Source organism: Buteo buteo, chromosome 2 (genome assembly GCF_964188355.1).
Source record: "Buteo buteo chromosome 2, bButBut1.hap1.1, whole genome shotgun sequence".
In the NCBI taxonomy this organism is placed as follows: Eukaryota; Metazoa; Chordata; class Aves; order Accipitriformes; family Accipitridae; genus Buteo; species Buteo buteo.
In genome coordinates, this window is record NC_134172.1 from 21,817,425 (window position 1) to 21,835,931 (window position 18,507).

The 18,507-nt window shown below is 37.5% G+C and overlaps 1 protein-coding gene across 1 annotated transcript in view; it reads right to left on the reverse strand.

Moving 5' to 3' along the window:
• The window catches only part of PLXDC2 (plexin domain containing 2), a 279,753-nt gene that overhangs the window by 125,901 nt on the left and 135,345 nt on the right, over positions 1 to 18,507 (reverse strand). Inside the window, exons 3-4 of the mRNA XM_075047931.1 lie at positions 8,431 to 8,577; positions 3,527 to 3,596 (exon numbers count right to left, since the gene is read on the reverse strand). Of these exons, the coding sequence (XP_074904032.1) occupies positions 3,527 to 3,596; positions 8,431 to 8,577 (217 nt within the window). The remainder of the gene's footprint in view (positions 1 to 3,526; positions 3,597 to 8,430; positions 8,578 to 18,507) is intronic.

The following is an 18,507-nucleotide window of genomic DNA, read 5'->3' on the forward strand; positions in this document are numbered from 1 at the left end:
TCTAGTTATGAATTAAATAGCCTTGTCAAATACAAGCTAAGGACACCAGTGAATAAAGCCCTCAAACTAGTTATTTTCACTCCCTGCTCTTCCTTTCTTTAGTTAAACACAATCAGCTCATCAAAACCATTCAGAAGAGGACATAAATACTAGTTAAAGAGAAAAAAAAAAAAGTTGAGTTTAACATTGTAGCAATTTCAAAGTCATCTTAAGTAATTTGGAAACCCTACTATGCCACAATGCACCCTCCATGAAGAATGGCAGAAACCATTTGGGTAGACATTTTTATTGTGACAGGGATTTAATGTGCCATTGTCCTCAACTTTCCTTTTAACAAGGTTATTTAATTTATGATTTGGAGGTAAAAACAGTTTGTAGTGTCATCATTAGCATAATTAATCATATCCTGCTCTCCAGGAAGTGGACATCTGTCATGTAGGACTTCTGTACACATTAACTCTGTCATTCTTTTGATCTCAGAATAACCTCTGGAGGTGTTCCAGATCTCTAATAATAGTAATACCATTGTAAATTCTTGGTTACTAAGAAATAGTAGACCATACAGTATAAAAAGCACTTGGAACCTTTCTTTATCCTTTATTGCTAGGCTATAAGCCACACAGCACCACCAATGACTTATGGTAACAAAATTTGCAAATTTTGTTTGCAAGAAATAGATCTTTCTTTTCCTGCTAAATGGTTTTAGGAAGCTTAAAGTTGTAGAAAGGGTTGCATCCTGTCCTGGATCAAGAAGATGACTTTCAGTTACTGAGCTTTGTCAAGATAATATTTTTGAAGAGATTACTGAATAGATCTTACTTTTCCATGCTTAACTTTGAGGCTGAAAATCATGGATGTGTCACATGAAAGACAGAATATCTTTGTGCTAGTGTCAGTGGCCTATAGTAAAAGGACTGGTGTTGAAGTCCTATTTAGCTTGACAATATCCATAGATCTATTCATAGCAATATTATTTTATTTAGTAGAACTGGAGCAAAAGGAAAAGCAGAATTATCATTCAGTGTTCCATTAATAGCAAGAGAAAAGAGTGCTGCAGAGCTGCAGCTATTCTTATATGTTTACAAGTGGGGTTTTTGTTTTTTTTTTTTTTTTCAAAAAACAAACCCCAAAACACCCGAATTCCCCAAATGCTCTAAACTAGAAGAAAAAAATGTTTTCCTCAAATTACTACTACACAGCTCTCCTTGGGAGCTTAACTTCACTCCCAAGTCCTTGGGGACAGATGGGGGAAACTGATGACAGCAGTATATTAGTGACAGCAGTGGTAAAAATTCAGGGGGTCCATTAAAAGTGAAGGCCCGGCAGAGTGACCACACAAGAATTACTTGGAGAGAGATCTTTGTGAAGTTTTAAGGAATTAAGTTCAGCAGTAAGAATAGGGGGACATTTACAGAATGAACACTGTCCCCACGTCCTGGTTTCAGCTGGGATAGGGTGGATTGTCTTCCTAGTAGCTGGTACAGTCCTATGTTTTGAGTTCAGTATGGGAAGAATGTTGATAACACTGATGTTTTCAGTTGTTGCTAAGTAATGCTTAGTCTCAAGTCAAGGATTTTTCAGCTTCTTATGCCCAGCCAGTGAGAAAGCTGGAGGGACACAAGAAGTTGGGAGGGGACACAGCCAGGGCACCTGACCCAAACTGGCCAACGGGGTATTCCATACCATGGGACGTCCCAGCTAGTATAGGAACTGGGGGGAGTGGGGCCGGGGAATCGCCACTTGGGGACTAACTGGGTGTCGATTGGCGGGTGGTGAGCAATTGCACTGTGCATCATTTGTACATTCCAATCCTTTTATTACTACTGTTGTCATTTTATTAATGTCATCATTATCATTATTAGTTCCTTCTTTTTTGTTCCATTAAACCGTTCTTATCTCAACCCATGAGTTTTACTTCTTTTCCCGATTTTCTCCCTATCCCACTGGGTGGGGGTGGACTGAATGAGTGGCTGCGTGGTGCTTAGTTGCTGTCTGGGGTTAAAACACAACACCCCACTGCTGCTGTTTTAGGTGTGCAGGATCCATCCCACCCCATTCTTTCATGCTACACAGATCATGCACTGGATTTTGGCACCCCATCAAATGCAGGTCCTCTAATAAGAGACTACAGAACTAAGCATCAATGATCAAGCACCAAAATGAAACTAAAAGCAAAGCAGAATGGAAATCAGAGAAGTCTCAAAATCCCAATCAGTAGTTCATGGCTCATCTGATCCAAATCAGCATGAAAATGTCATTGCTGATCAAGAAGAGAAAACCCTAGTACTGAAGTCACCGCATAACTGTGCATCCTTTTTTTATCATTCTGACTGAAAATCAACCATTTAAGATCAGCCTTTATTCACCTCTGTCCATCTCTTGTATTCTTCTGTTTTGGTAGCAAAATGGAGATCCCAACACAGAGCATGACAGAAGCCTCTGTTCCAGCTTCTAGTCTTGTTGGACACTAACTGCAATTCTTCCCTAATCTTTTAGTCATACCCTCCCCATTCAGAGCTCCAGTGGGACATGGGCATCCCCTGATGCTGGCCAGCTCACCACACATAGCATGAGAAGGAGAAACCTTGACCAGGGACAGGGTAGGATTGGTCCTGGTGATAGTGGCCTCTATTTCTGTCTGCTTGTCCTGTAAAACGTCTAGGCAGAGAACCACCAGCCAGAGTCTGTGAACTTGCTGGACACATTCAAGGACCAGAGGATGCTGTGGGCATGCTCTCTGTGATGCTGCCCTCTGCCACCCTGTTTTCAATTTTTTGACCATTACTCTTCCTCCTCCTTTTTCTCATTTCTCGTCTTCCATATAATTCCATTTTCTTCTGGTGTCCTCTTTGTCTTTCAAGGAGGTGGAGCAGGAGGGGACCAGAATGGGCCAATTGCTGTTCCTAGTGTAGCAGGTCAGTGCAAGCAGCAGCCAGCAGCAGTGGGAGGGAGAACCCTAACCATGAGCCATCAGTGGTGCCCAGAGCTACAAGACCAGGAGCTCCAGCTGTGCCATACCTCCCATCTTACCCCACAGAAGGAGGAGAGGAACACGATGGTACTCTTGCAGACACTGTATCACACCAAGGCAATGCACTGCATTGGGTTTGCCTTACAGGTGACAAGTTACATACTCCTAGCAGCACTTCTTATCTTTGGATAGTAAATCCTCTGCCCTCATGCAGGCAAAACCTAAGTTTCTGTCCTTGTTTTGGCTTCAGCACTATCTCTACAAGTGCAGCTGCTCCAGACACATACACAAGATTTCTGGGGGAAATACCTAAATAGAAAATGATTAATGCTATAAAGTCTTACACTAAGAGGGTTTTATAACAGTTCAACTTGACCAGCTGGAGGTTTTTCATCATATTGATATTTTGTAATTTTCTTCTTGTGGAAAGGAAAATTTCCTAAATAAATGCTGCAGTTTACCTTTTGACATATACAGGGGTAAAAAGCTATTTTTAAATAGCTGCAAGAAACTCTTCTCATATTACTCAAAGTAAATGGTTAGAAAGCCACTTACCCCCAGTTGCCACAGTAATTTCACGTAGAAAATGGCCATAAAATGGAAAATCGAAGGACAGATTCACTCTCTGAAAGGAACACCAGAAAATAAAATTGACATTGTGCAGAAAGGTAAGAGAAAACGAAATGAACTGTCTTCCACTTCAAACATCTGTTTCATTGCTTTTTATTTTTCACTGGAGCCTTGCTATTCTTAATTTGGAATTGCCAATAGGTAACTGGAAACAATTTTGCGTAGCACTTAAACACCTAAAAGCAGTGGATCTTCATAACTGAAGACATCAGAAACTAAAATATACCAGCAGACATTATGACCCACTCATAAGAATAAAATTAATAGATATTCATAGAGTTTTTCCTTAAAAAAATGTTGCTTGAATGTCTTAAGAGGAGCCATAAATATTTAAGGCCTTAGCAATACCTAAGCTTTACAGGATGCCCACTCCCTCAGCTACAGGTGGTTTCGTCCTCTGCCACACGCCTTTTCAGATTCAAGTGTTCTCCCTGACATCCTGCTGCTACCTGGGTCCTTATCTGATGAAGGGTGATCATTGGAAGGCAATTCCTCTGTCAAACCTACATGGCACCAGTTCTCACACCTCTCTATACTGTTAACTAGGAGCTGAAATGATTTATAAAGAAATATTCAACAGAAGTATTAACAAACTCTACTTAAGGTACTTATTGCAAAATAAAAACAGGAAGAAAAATCTTTTTTTTCCCCTGTCAACCTACAGGTGACTATCCTCTATCAGCTGAATCCACAGCAGAGAATTGTAATTTGGAGAACAGACTCTTCTCCTCACCTAAGCTCACCATAAAGCACCTTTCAAATTCAAACTCATTTTCCCTCTCTGCCTATGGCTCTCTCCTTTCCCATCTATTCCACTCCTTTCCCAAAGCTCACCGATTATTGTAGCCACCCACAGTTATCACCTGGTGTGCTACCTGGCTAAACTCTGAACTAATCGGTAGTCATGACAGAAAGGAGTGCTGAAATCCCAGTAAGGTCTTTTCACTGTTTAAATGTAATATCCCATAAAACCACATCACTTCCATAACGGCCCAAAGCCCAAATAGGAACTGTGTATGCAGCCCATTATTATTTGTTATTTAGGAGGAGTTACTACAGTAAAAACTGGTGTGAAGATGGGCTGTTGGTGACTGTCCTCAACCTTAACCTTTGATGTCTCCACTTAAGAAAGGGCAACAGTCCGTATATTTAAAAGAAAAAAAAAAGGAAAAAGGGAGGGCAGGGAAAGTGTATTTTGTCTTTATTTTCCCTACCTTTATTTCTATCCTGGGTTATTATTTTCACATTATATCTGAGTATTTCTTCTCTCAGGAAGGATTATATTTAAATCCACCAGAAAAGTTTAAAGAATTATTTAGCATGAAATTAACAGCTGAAGATTTACAGTAACTTTAAATTAGATTTGCTTTCCACTTAAGTAGAAGACAGAATTTTGAGAGGATTTATTAGCGCTTTTTTTGGTATGTTTTTAATTAGAATGCAAAATCCATTTGCATTGTGTTAATTGGACTGAGTACATTCTAATGACCTTTTCTCTACATACATAAATATGGATATACAACTGAACATTTCTAATCAAAATGGCATATGCAAAAGACAGCGCATGAATTAACAAACAAATGGTTTTTTACCATGTCCTAAAATTTTCACTGCTGAGGTGTATGCTATGTTTACGTATGCACCCCATTTAAATTATGTCCTTGCTCTACCAAACATCACTTCCAAGAACACTATTAAAAACATTAATTTTCTGACCAAACACTCCCTCTTTCCTTTATACACTATTGTCCATTTTACCTATTAGCATTAACTTTCTGAATAACACAATAATCATTAGGCTGCTTTAAAAGAAAAATTTGCCCCCTAACAGTCTTCTAAATAGCTATAATATAAAAATTAGTATAAAAATGTTTACAATAAAGACTTGATCCTATGCCCACTCAAGCCAGATATGTCTCCCATTGACTTCAATCAAAAAATGATCCATTAAATTCTGACAATGTAAAAATGTTTAATATAGACAATTGTTTAGCATAATACTGTAATAAAGAGCCAACAAGATTTAAGGAATGTTTTAAAGTGTAATATTGTAACAGCTACTAGAAATAAATGTGTTTTTACTTTTGCTACTAGAAAGCATACCTCATTTTTCAGAAAGAATATCAGAATTTTCAACCCACTGGCATAAAAATGTTTTCTCTGTGCATAGATGATAGAATGGTCTGACAGTAAAGCGAATTGAGTTTCAAGCACGAGGTGATCCTGTATCTAGTTCAGTGTTTGAGTAATCAACTGTTATGATATCTAAACACATTGAGCATCCATGCCACACCTAAAATTTTATTATACAGTTAAGATGATGGTGGCAATATACTGAAAAAAAAAATCACTACTAGGGATATAAATCCTATAGTGTTAGATGTTTTATTTGTTCTATTAATATTTGTGTGTTACTTTCCACAAACAATGACTATGCTCTTTATATAGCCAAACAATCTCATGGATCCTCTCTTTATTATTACTTTTCCTGTAGAAGTAAAACCAACTGGCAGCTTCTGGAAACTCTTAGGATTACATACTTCCAAATGAAGGAAAACACACAAATTGAGACATTATTGGAAAAAAAAAACATTAATACTTAGCATATACTAATTTAGCTCCTTGTTTGACTGTCAAATTGGAGAATAATCTTTAGAAATTATCAGCATGTAAATCACCAAGTCACAGAAGGATGTGCAAAATGCCCTTTTAAAGAGTAATGGCAAAATTTATCTCTATGGAAGAGAAGGGAAGAGATTGCTGCTTAGTTATGTATGCTCTGCTCAGAATATATGACTCTACAGTTGTTATACAGTTACAGAGAACACATCTCTCAAATAACTTTGTTGTATGGTACACATGGGTGTTGTTTGCTTGTGCACATACAAGAAATCAACTATAGACACATAAATAAAATATGTCATAAAATAAAATAATGCCTTATATGATGACTCACTGGTACTTTTTCATCCTTCAAGAGGGACATAAACCTCTGAAAAAGATTAAACCAGTATGTAGACATGGCTGCAGTCACTTGAGTTCACAGTCCAAGATATTTGGGTACATATGAAAAGAGACGGATATCAGTGTGCTAAACGGGGAGCTCTGCTAGAGCTGACAGAGAGGCAGAGTGGGCACTTGACATTCAGCAGAAAAGTCTTAAACCACTTGGTTTTGGGGAGAAACAGTTGAAGACCTCATGCTGCCAAGCTCCCGTCTGCCGTGCTGAATGGTCATCCACACTGATCCCACACCCAGATCAAAAGCAATGTTTCATTTTAAACATCTAGGTCAATAACTTAAACAAAATGTCCCCCTTGTAATTGACATTTTTAGGTGTATAATCTCAGGGATCCAGCTGGAAACAAAAGTGCTTAGAACAAAGGCATGGAAGGGTGTCATCTTCACTCATCATTAAACAACAGGTTAAAATTTCTCAGAAGAATTTCGCTAATGTTTAGGTCCCAAGCTTCATAAATTACTTTTATTAGGGAAAGATGTTTTACCTTATATAGGTATTTTTAATTCTTTTATTACATTTTTTTTGCATGTTTCCATTCTCTCCCTCAACACAAAGCACCAGAATCCCAGATGGAGAAGGCAAGGCAGGTAATACAGGTTTTCACTTTTAGGTACCCTTGAGGTTTTTTCCTCGTTAGAGACAAATTGTCTTAAGAAAATAGCTGATACAGTGTTTTATTAAATGTACCCCAAAGATATATAACTGCCTGAACCCTCTGCATTTGCATTATCCCTGGCTCCTTACAGTGTTTTTGGCTATGAGGAATATATTTTATGTATTGGACCCTCTGTTAGTCACATGTAGTGAATTTATCACCCCACTCTGCTTTTTGTTTTCTGAGCTAAATACCACCGTATTTCTTATTGCTGCCTCTTACATTCCTCTGAGCCAGTCACCTGGCTGGTACCAGGGAGATAACAGATAAAATGAGAGAAAAGCTGAATTAAACTTGGATTTTCTCTCAGCTTTAAAACTGCTAAACACACCTGCATCTTTAAAAACTGTTCAACTTATAAATAAGGCATGAAATGGATATTGTTTTTAAACAGGCAAAACCCAAGAACTTTTTATTGGAGCTAAGTTGGCAAATGGATGAAACAAGAACTTCAACAACCACAATTCCGATGCAATTTTCTGTATTCAATTTGTGCTAATATTGGCCCTTGTGTGTATGCAGTTTCCAGCCACAAGTGAGACCCAAGAATACAATCTGTAAATCACGCAGCATTCAATTTCACTTCCTTTTACCAGGCAGCATGATTACAGTAAGTTAAACAAGACTGTTATTTAGACTCTGTGATATTTACTTCTTGATATCCTGAAATGGTGATCACATCTATCACTTCTGTTACTATATGACATTCTCATGAGTTTTATCAGTTGTCCCAAAAGAAAAAATAAGTGTAACACCTCATACAAAATGGAAGTGCAAACACAGATACACTCCATGGGAGACTTGAACTTCAGCAACTTAGTCCTGAACCCAGTTCTGTAACTATTGAAGTCAATGGTAAAATTCCTTCTGACTTCAGCAACACAATTAATTTATTGTTTGATAGTTTGCGATCCTGAAGAACAGAGGTGAATTTTAAATATATCTGTGAAGGTGTCTCTGAAGGACTGTTACAGCAGGTGCAAAAAGGCAACTTGGAATCATTTGATAGCAACATTGTGCAGACTTTCACAGCTTAACTAAAATTCAAAGATAAAGCTCTGTGAACAGTAGTCACAATACTTTGTAATACTGCTGTGTTGGTCACTGGTGAAAAATACCCATGTCAAAGAAGAAAAATGTATAAAGACTTACTGCTGCTTGCCGATGGGTATTGGAAAGGATCCCATGAATCTTTACTTTGTCTTTCTCCATTTGGTCTATATTGACCCACAAATCCCGGCTGGTAGAATCATACGGGCCATACGTCCTTGAAGTATAGTAATTATGATCTGTATCCTCCTGAAAGGGGGAAAAACCCACAGCAAATACAGATTAGAAAGGAAGATGCACCTTAGTTTTATATAAAAACTCAGTCTTGAAATACTAAGTCCTGTTGCTCCTAGCAGGAGCAGAAAAGACTATACTGCAAGTCAACAATGAAGAAAAAAGTACAAATTGCAAATGTGTTGCAGAAGACAGCTCTGCTCCTAACCACAAGCAGTTGGTAAGGCAAACAGTTACCTCATGCAATCATCTTATATTATGATTATAATGTTCACTATCCCCAATTCCCATCATACAGTTCCTGTAACCACATCAGTTAAATCTATGGCAAAATATTTGATGGCTTTCAAGACAAGATGGCCAGTAAGTTTCTGTAACAACAGCCACGCTCTAACAAAGCGATAAGCAGTACTCTCAGCTAACGTAAAAAAAAAAAAAAAAAAAAATTAACATTTTAAAACATAATTTACTAGAATACCCTTTATAAGAACATCCAAAAAATTCCTAATAGCTATAGTCTTACAATGCCATTTCATTTTAAATCTCCAAAAGGATGTTTTACTGTACATTTGCCACTCAGAGAGAGACAAATACATATGTATTTGTAGACGAAAGCTTCCTAGTTCTCATGGTCTTTAAAATTACAGTAGTTGCTGTCATGCTCACGTCACAGCAAATTCAGAGGTAAAATACATGAACCCTACGTGTGCCATGGCAGATAGTGCTAGTGGTCCATCAAATCCTGCAACATGCAGATATCCAGTTCCATGATCAAGTGCATGGTTCAGAAGACAGTCGAAGTCTTGGCAATGTCTGCTTCTTTCAATGACAAAGCTAAGACCCCAACACTCAAAATACTCTGTATGCCACTCAACCTCACTGCAATCAGTTTACACTTGAAATCGTATACATTTAGCACAGTAAAAAAAGTAAAATTTTGATACTTATTAGGCAAAATTTGGTAAATGTGTAAAAACCTAAGTATAGGAAATTCCAAAATTTCTGTCAAGGTCAGTAGCTATGGTGGTCTGTACCTTCCTAAAAGATATCTAAGACAGTGAAAGAAAAAAAAAAAAAAAAAAAAGTACATGGTCCAACGTGAGAGATGAAACACATCCCAGATTCCCAGTCTTCCTTAATTCATCCCAAGCTGTTGTAACCCTACAATATTTAAATTGACAGCATTGCCAGTTTTCTGCTGAATAGCTACAAGTAATACTGTAGAATTAGTACATCCTGGTATTTCTCAGTTCCTTCTTCTCATCACCAAAGTAAAATAAACAAAGCCTGAACGATAGTGTTTTAAAACTGGAATGAACTTAGAAAATAAACAGTGGCACAGAAAATGGAAGAGGCTGACTTAGAATTTAGCATTACCCCTGGAGATGGAGAAGTTCCTCTCCTGCAGCACCTCCTACACCCAGCAAGCAGTGTGGGACTACCCTCACATCACACTGTGCTGCCACGCAGACCTGACACCCCATCCCAGAACATACAACCCTTTCCTACTGACGTGGTCCTGAGCTGAAGATATACTTGGTAAGGGCTTATATTCTAGATGAAACTGTTCATGTTCTAGGTTAAATATGTTGACCATAAATCTTGTTTCAGCTAGATTTCATCCTACATTAACACCATTACTGATATACACCATTGCAGACATAATCAGGTTATTTTCCCCTCGATGTTTTCTGTATCTTCTGCTGTACTTTATATGTCAGGATGTACTTGCCCAGTAAATCCCAGCTGCACTTTTGAAGCAACTTCTAACAACTTCAGCAGCTCTAGGTTAGTCACACAAGCAAACATAATTAAAATTTTACTGTCAAGAAGATGACAAAAGCCAGCTACCTTACCAAATTATTTTCTACTTTAATGGTCAACAGAAACAGTTATTACTGTCATGTATACAAAGGAGGTACGGTACATTAAGGGTTTTGACAACAAAGATGTATTTTCCCAGTCTAATTTATCATTCTGACAGAATGTCAATAGAAATTAAAAGTTACACTTAAGGCATCATAAAGTTTCAAGGAAAGAGCCCCGAGAGAAAAAGAAGAAGAAATAATTACCCAAATAGCTTTTTTTCAGGTAGATATGCAATGTTTAAACTATAGCTAAAACTGTGCAGAGTTTTTGCATTTCCAGTTTTTCATAACTAATAAAGCTACTCCAGTTAATTAGTAGTAGCTAAGCCCTTACCTCCACAACTAGAAGGCTCTAACACTGAGCCTAGTTGGTTGTTCTCTAAGAATGCTTTAAATAGTATCTTGATCCATGCTTAAAGCAGACTCATACATCTTGTAAATCAAACACTTAAATTACAGCCTTCAGCTGAACAATGTTGTCAGTGTGTGAGGAATTACTCATGTATAAACAACTACCAAATTTTGTGTAAAAAAAGTCTCATTTATTGTTTTAATTCAAGTTAAATAACCTTAGATAGTTGTGGAAGGAAACAAATTCACTTCCACTTGGATGATAGAAGGAAAACAGAATTCCTCTCACTCACTGGAACAGCTTCATAACCTTCACGTGGATGTATTTTATGAATGTACCATTAAATATTTCTCTCTTGCATCCTAATTTTTTTTAATCCTCTCTGTAAATTTACTATAGTACTACAGATAGGAACACACAGCTAACTACTAAAGTTGGCCTGAGCAGCTCAGGAGCTCTTAGTAAGGTTAGGATCCATGCTTCTATTTCAAGTCATCTCCTTTATAGTTTTTAATGTGCAGTACCGTGGAAATGAAATCGTTAGTCTTCCATAAATTTCCCAGCTGTAGAGAAACATTTTATTGGTACCAATAGATACCTATGAATTTTCATTCTGACAGACCTGTTTATAGGCTTTGGTTGATGGCACCTGCTTCATAATGCACTCCATCCCCTACAGGTACTATATGCATAAGATGGAAAAATGCTTCAGATATTATGCTGAATTTGCATGTAAACTTCTGAACTAAGAAAATAATTTTAATACTTATGTGACACAGATGTTGAGTTCTGCAGATAGGTAGAATTATATATAAATACAAGTATGAAGAGAAACAAACCTTTCAGTATCTTTTAATGACATAAAAGCATGTTAGCGAATGAAAGAACATGCAGAGCAATCAGAGAACGTACCCATTAATACTTCAAGATACTTCTTTTTTCTTTGTTTTCTAGGTATTCTGGGGATATGAGCATTATTTCCTATTGCTTCTCTAGATGTACAGTTCTGTACAAATACTGCATATATATGAAGTGGGAAGCACCTCTCTTTTATTGAGAAATACAGATTTTAAGCAAAGGATTTTCCCAGAGATTTTTTGCACCAGCTGTGAGGATTACTGTTGGAAACCTTTGTAAGGATATAGGGAATATTCATTAGACCCTCTCTCATAACTCTTCTCTTTTGGGTATTTTTAACCTTAGGCAATCCTCAAGCTGAGTTGCCATCTTATTTTAGATTGTAAAGAAAATTAATTTCTAACAGTTTTCATGAGGGATATTGTCTGATGACACCTTGAATATGTTCCCATATTTCTGCAACTACAACTGAATGTTCTCAGGAAAGCTGAGGGCATGCACTATTCATGAAAGCTCAGCACAAGTGAAGATTAAGCCTTCTTTAAACTCTTGGTGTTAAGTATTTGTCAAATTCAGTGACTGAACATCTATTCCATACATTCCATATACAGATACTCCCAAATACAGTCCAAACATCACATACCAGTTTCCTCGATAACTGGTGTCCCTTAAGAGATTAAGACTTCAAATGTGTGAGGTAAACTGTTGCAATCAAGATAGTATAAAGTAACTATGTGTGATATTTAAAAGTAACAACTACCTTATACCTCTGAAATGCTTTTGAATTACTAACTGGGATTCTGGCCAAAGATGTACATGAAAATTGTACCAAACCAGACATGAAATGATAAAGTTCCCTCTCAATGAAATAAGACATCACAATTCAAGGACGATGCAATCACGTATGTAAGCATGGGACTTTTCAGGCTTAATTCTCTTCCTGTCACATTTTTTCTTTAACAGAAATTGAAAGGTACTGTAAATCTCTAAGAGACAGAGGGTATTATCAAACAAGAATTAGGTTAAGAATAAGAGCCTCTGCTGAATCCAACTGCATGAATATTTTGCTTTTAAATACTGGATCCAACTGCATCCAAACCACAGACATTACTGAACAAAAAGTTTTGCCATATCTATCTCTCTATGTATCTATATCTGCAAGGCTGTAACTGAAAAAAACTAGTAACTTCAACCAGAGAAAAAGCAGCTGGCATCCAGGAATGACCTCTGCTGTTGCACAATAGTATGCTGTAGAAAAAACTCCTAGTTTCTCTGTGGTTGAAAGAAAAGAGAAAAACATTTACAAGACAAATCATTATATGATCAGCCAGCCAGACAATAATTACATTTTGGTAGCTTAAGTTTTGGTTGCCTTATCCCAGTCCTGTGAGACTGTTTGTGACATGGCAATCAATCAGTCAGTCATCCAAGGCTCCTTATCTTCAAATATCTGTGATTGCCATGAGTTATTGCCAGCTGCAATAAAAGACAATTAGACTGCATTAAATTTGATAACTGTTGTCCCTTTAAATATTCTAGTTATTGAAATTGCATTTTCAGAATTGCATTGAGATGACATCACAATGAACAAACTCTGAAGCCATCAGGGATATGGAGTTAAACTTTATAGGTGCCTAATTTTATCACAGTAAAAGGAAGGTCTGGTATCTGATTTTTAACAAAACGCATTAACAAATTGTCCAAATATTGCTAAAATCACAGACTATGCCTATTTTTAAATTAACTGAAAGTGCTGCTGGTGTTTGCCCCCAAAATTAGTGCTGAGGAAACTCATCACCAAATACTAAGTTCAGAAAGTCATCTTTAACTCTGAATATAATATGGGCATTTATAAAGGAATAGCCTATGAAATTAATCAGACAATTATGCTTTCTAAAAGCTGCATTATAAAATGGAAACACTGAAAGGAGAAAACAGGCAATTATATATTTAAAAATAGACTACTTTTCAGGGAGAAAACAAAGATAATAATAAAATACTTATTGGGAAATTTAGAAGAAGGAAATAAGCCAGCAATTAAATGTATTTCCCTAATGAAGAAAAGTAGTTCTGGCAATTCATTTTTCAGAAGAAAAAAAAGAACACCCTTTCTATTAAAATAAACCAGCAACAAGATGGCCCTGCATGCATGCAACAAAACCAGCTTCCTCAAAACGATTTGCACTCTAACCTAATCTCACGTAATGCTTGTTACTCTCTTACTATATCTCTGCCTACTCTGTCAGTAAAGTACAGCTAAAATTGACTTCTGAATTGTTTCAGATTTTTGTTAGAAAATGGCTCTTAGATTTCTGAACATTATTAGTACCCTCCAGCTGAAAACAGCACAGGAAGGGAGAACAGAAATGACAACTCGTGTAGGATGTGAGCTAGCTCTGCATTGCAGCCAACAGAAAGCCTCTTCCAGCCACGTTTGAGCACTGGGAAGGGGCAAGAGAGATGCATGGTCACACTCTGTGTTACCAGGGCAGAGGAAGCATGTGTGTATGGTGTTGCAATTGAATTTCCTTGTTTATTTACCTTTTCTTTAGGTGGGCACTGAGACAGGGGTGGGTGGCAAGTATACATGGAGAATATCCCCAGTCTAAAAGCCATTAGCAGAGGAGATGAAACAGCATGAGAAAAGACCATCCATCCTGAGATGGAGTCCTAATGGGAAGATAAGGCCAGAGGAAACTGGGAGAGAGACACTTTGCATGCTGCTGCCATGTAACTGCATTTTAACACAGAGTACCGTAATTATAATCATAACATAGCAATGTTATGATGCAACTTCACAGTTTTATAGGATTGGATGACCAAAGCACCCTGAGAAGTGCTTAATTTGAACTGGCCACTCAAAATGTGAAAGCTCTAATTTCAGTAGATAAGCTACACACGAACTACCACATGAAAGTCTTGCAGAGGATATATATATAGTGGCTGCTACTTAGGAAGCTCCATTGTTATGAGTGGTTCTCTGATGCTCAGAAGTACCAATTTCATAAACACTTTGCATCAAGGATAAACTCTCTGCTGTTCAATTTCTTAACAAAAGCATTTGTTCTGTAAAAATCTCTACTGAGGAAACATACAATTTACAGAACTGCCCCTCTGCTTTCATGACAAAGCTACAATCTGTTCTTCTGGGGTTTTTTTTTGGTCTTTTTTTAATATCTGATGTGGGAAGAACTTAGGAAATATATATATATATATATATAGGCATAGCATACATATTCCACATCAACAGTCAGCAGAACCTGAAGACAGCCTGCAAACATCACTGTTGATTACACAAGCCTTAGCAAAATCCATTTTGAACAGCTAATACCATGTCTAATGAATGAGGGTAACCCAATCTAACAAAATAGAAAATCCTCTGTCTGCATGCAGTGGGATTAAGAACTTCATCTCACACTATATTCTCCTAGAACAGGCCTCACGAGTGCTCTGCAGAGTCCTGAAAGCCTGGTGTCTGTGAGTGCAGGAGTCCTCAAACTCAGGTTTTCTCTAGGGCCAGTATGGAACTCACTTTGCCCAGAATCTCACAGATTTACATCTGGAGATTGTTATTGTAACCACTAAACGATGTCATCAACTGGGATGAAACAAAAGCATTTAGCTCACAGCTCTCACCCTATGTACATGCAAGGCTTTACACAGATCTACATCTTCGGCTCCCACGTTTTCAAACCACGCTTTGTGAGCGCCTGACAGCACCTATAATGGACAGTCATACACGCTGACGGACAGTCTGGCAGAGAAGGATGCCATAAACCTGTTATCAATCCAAAAAGCTGTTTAGACTTTCTGGCTTTGTGAAAAGTCAGTGTAGAGCCACTGCCTTTTTCATGTTATTCAGCCACTTTTGAAAGGAAGCTTCCCTCTTGGGGACTGCTATAAAACTGTCAGCCTATTTAGGGGTCATTACACTGGTCTTATAAAGCCCCTTGGACTGTCTTGTCATAAGAGACAAGCTTCAAAAAGACCAAAAGTCTCTGCAACGCCTTACTTAAGAGAAGAAAAAAGCCGAATCACCAAGTCACTCAAAAACCAATTACAGTAGGGAAATATTTATTATGCAGCTTTGTTCATGATTTGCTGGAGCAGGAGTTTGAGAAATGACATTCTCAAAATAAGCCTTTATTAACTGCTCTGTAGCACCCCTCCACCAAAAGAAAATAATAGGAACCACTGCAATAAAATGATCATGAAAACACCTAGTAGCAATTTGATTTTGGTGTAATTATGAAACATGTTAGAGTTTATTTTCTCATTTTTAGATATTTATAAATGACTAAAGTGTTCATAAAATTGAAATTGTAAAAAAGACTGTTTGTAAACATAAAAAACTTAACTGCCAGGCCTAGACTACAGAGCATCAGTGGTTATGAGCCCATGCCTGTTACCAGCCCCATTCTTAGGGGCTCATGACTCCAGATAATGCCATAAATAATTACATCTTTGTCAAGTTAGCTTTTAAAGATTTCGTATTTTAGTCTTTTAAAGATTCACTTCTTGTGTGGAATATAAGCAACAATGTATTTCTGAGTGTATATACTTTGACATACTTACAGGCACACTCCTGCAACTTTTTTCTCCCCCTCAAATACATAATAAATTCAGTTTAATATTATCCCCCCCTCCTCTCTTTTTTTTTTTAAATCCAGGTATTAGAGCAATTTTAAACTCTCTGGCTTATTTCTTCCCCCGGTGCATATTCAGAAAGTCATCCTTCAGTAAGTCATCCTTGCTTCCAATTCTTTGTCCCTTCTCTATTGGAAGGTACAAGAAGAAAACAGAGCAACCAAGAGCCAGCTGCCCTGAGGCCTCACAGGAAGAGTGAAAATGGCAAATCTAAATCAGGATGAAAAGTGTTACAGATCTGGAGAATTAAGTTAATATTAGCAGGTATAGTTTCTAGTTGATCAGGGCTTTATGTAGGACAGTGCAGAAGCTGCCTCCATGCTCACTGGTGTGTGCTGCAATTCCCAAGCAGTTAATACTGTGTCTCAGGGATCCATCAGGGCTGACAGCTGAAATCATAGGACAATCAGTTGTAAGGACATGTATGACTGATACTAAGTCGATACGGGGAGATACATGAGTTTATTAATGCAGTAGCTTTTTACCTGTAGGGATAAAGTCTAATTTGAAGCTTTTGAAGATGCCTTATGTTCACCTCAGCACCACTCTTTGCCAAAGCTGTGCCGTTCAGTTCAGCTGTGTGCCTTTCAGCGTATAGCCAGACAGCAGCATGCTCTTCACAGACCCTGGGCATCAAAGGAACAGCTGCATCCCTGTGGCTTCTCTGGAGAACACTCGGTTTAAACAGATTGCAACCAAAACTGGCAGTCTGTTTAACCATAGCACTTTCTAGTTTAGCTCTCACAACCCACTTGAATCTTTAGTTGCTAAAACATAGGATTGGCTGAAATCCACAATCAATATGCAAAATTTCAAAATTAACATTCATGTCTTAGAGAGCAAGATAGTGATGATTAAAGTGGTTAAGCTGTAGCCCCAATTTCTACTGCTCTTTGGAAAGTTTGCTCTTTGCTTTGGAAAAAGTATGCATTTTGCTTTGTTCATGTATTTTTCTGAACACATCTGTAACAGGAGTTCAGTTGGGATATTCTATACAAGAATATCGAAAAGAACACATGTACAATTTTAACAAACTGTTCTTACCAGCCACATTTCCTAAGAACTTGTCACAGAAATGTTTCTTTATCTGATCCTGCAGTCACGCTCAAAAAAATAAATAAATCCCTTGAGAGCCCTCTAATATTAGTGCCACAACTGCAAGACATTGCATTTAACCGAGATGCTTGATGAGGTACATGTTGGCTAGACAGGCACTTCCAAGTGACTCCCTTTGCATAACATCAGGCTCCAATCAAGTTTTCTGCAGGATCTGCACTCTTGCTCTTGCAAGCTGTGGCACTTAAAAATCTTGGCCTTTTCACTTCAGATTTTGATAAATAGGTAGCTGAGTAGGGTGGCATTCAGTTTGCAGGTTAGACACTTCAGTGTGGCTGTGTGCATAAGAGCTGGGTTTCTAAGTGCTCATTATCAGAACCACAGACCTAGTAAATGCTGTCAATGAAGGTATGCCAGCTCAGCAAGCTTTCAGGTCCACTTTAGAGCAAACTGAATACCCACCTTGACTGCGCTGACTGTGCTGACCATGGATGACATGTCATTGCCTAAGCACAGGAGGAACCCAGGGCCATTAGACTTGCAGATATGATCCAAGACCTACAGTAGACCACTATTCTACAGGAGGAGCAACGGACCATTCAGTTAGGCAACTGAATTTCACCTTAAATTTCCACCATCTATGATAAGATACTTTAACTCACATACAAGAGCTTGCACGTGTCATCTACACCACATGCACCTATATTTAAGTATCCAAATTAAGGAGCTGAATTTCACCTTCAGTTTCAATATTGACTACAACTAAAAAAGAAAACCACTCATACAGACTCCAGCCTTTCATAACAATCACAGCAGCCTAGTATTTCATATAAATTCATATACATTATTAGAGCAGTATACACGTGTACTACCCTTAATTTAATGTTTATATAAGATACAAGACCTCTGCAGTGTATTTAAGAAATTACCTTGATTTCCAAAGGTGAAGGAGTAATATGCCTGACATGTCATGAAGATAATAATAATATAAGAAAATCAATATTTTATGCGCTGTTATGACTTAATGATAGCATTAAATAGTCTATTTACATTTTTATTTAAAAAAATTAAAAAACTTAAACCCTTTTCTCACATTAATGTAACTGTAGTCCAGCTGTATAGCATATGAATTACTTTTTCAACAGAATGAAAATTCTCAGAAAT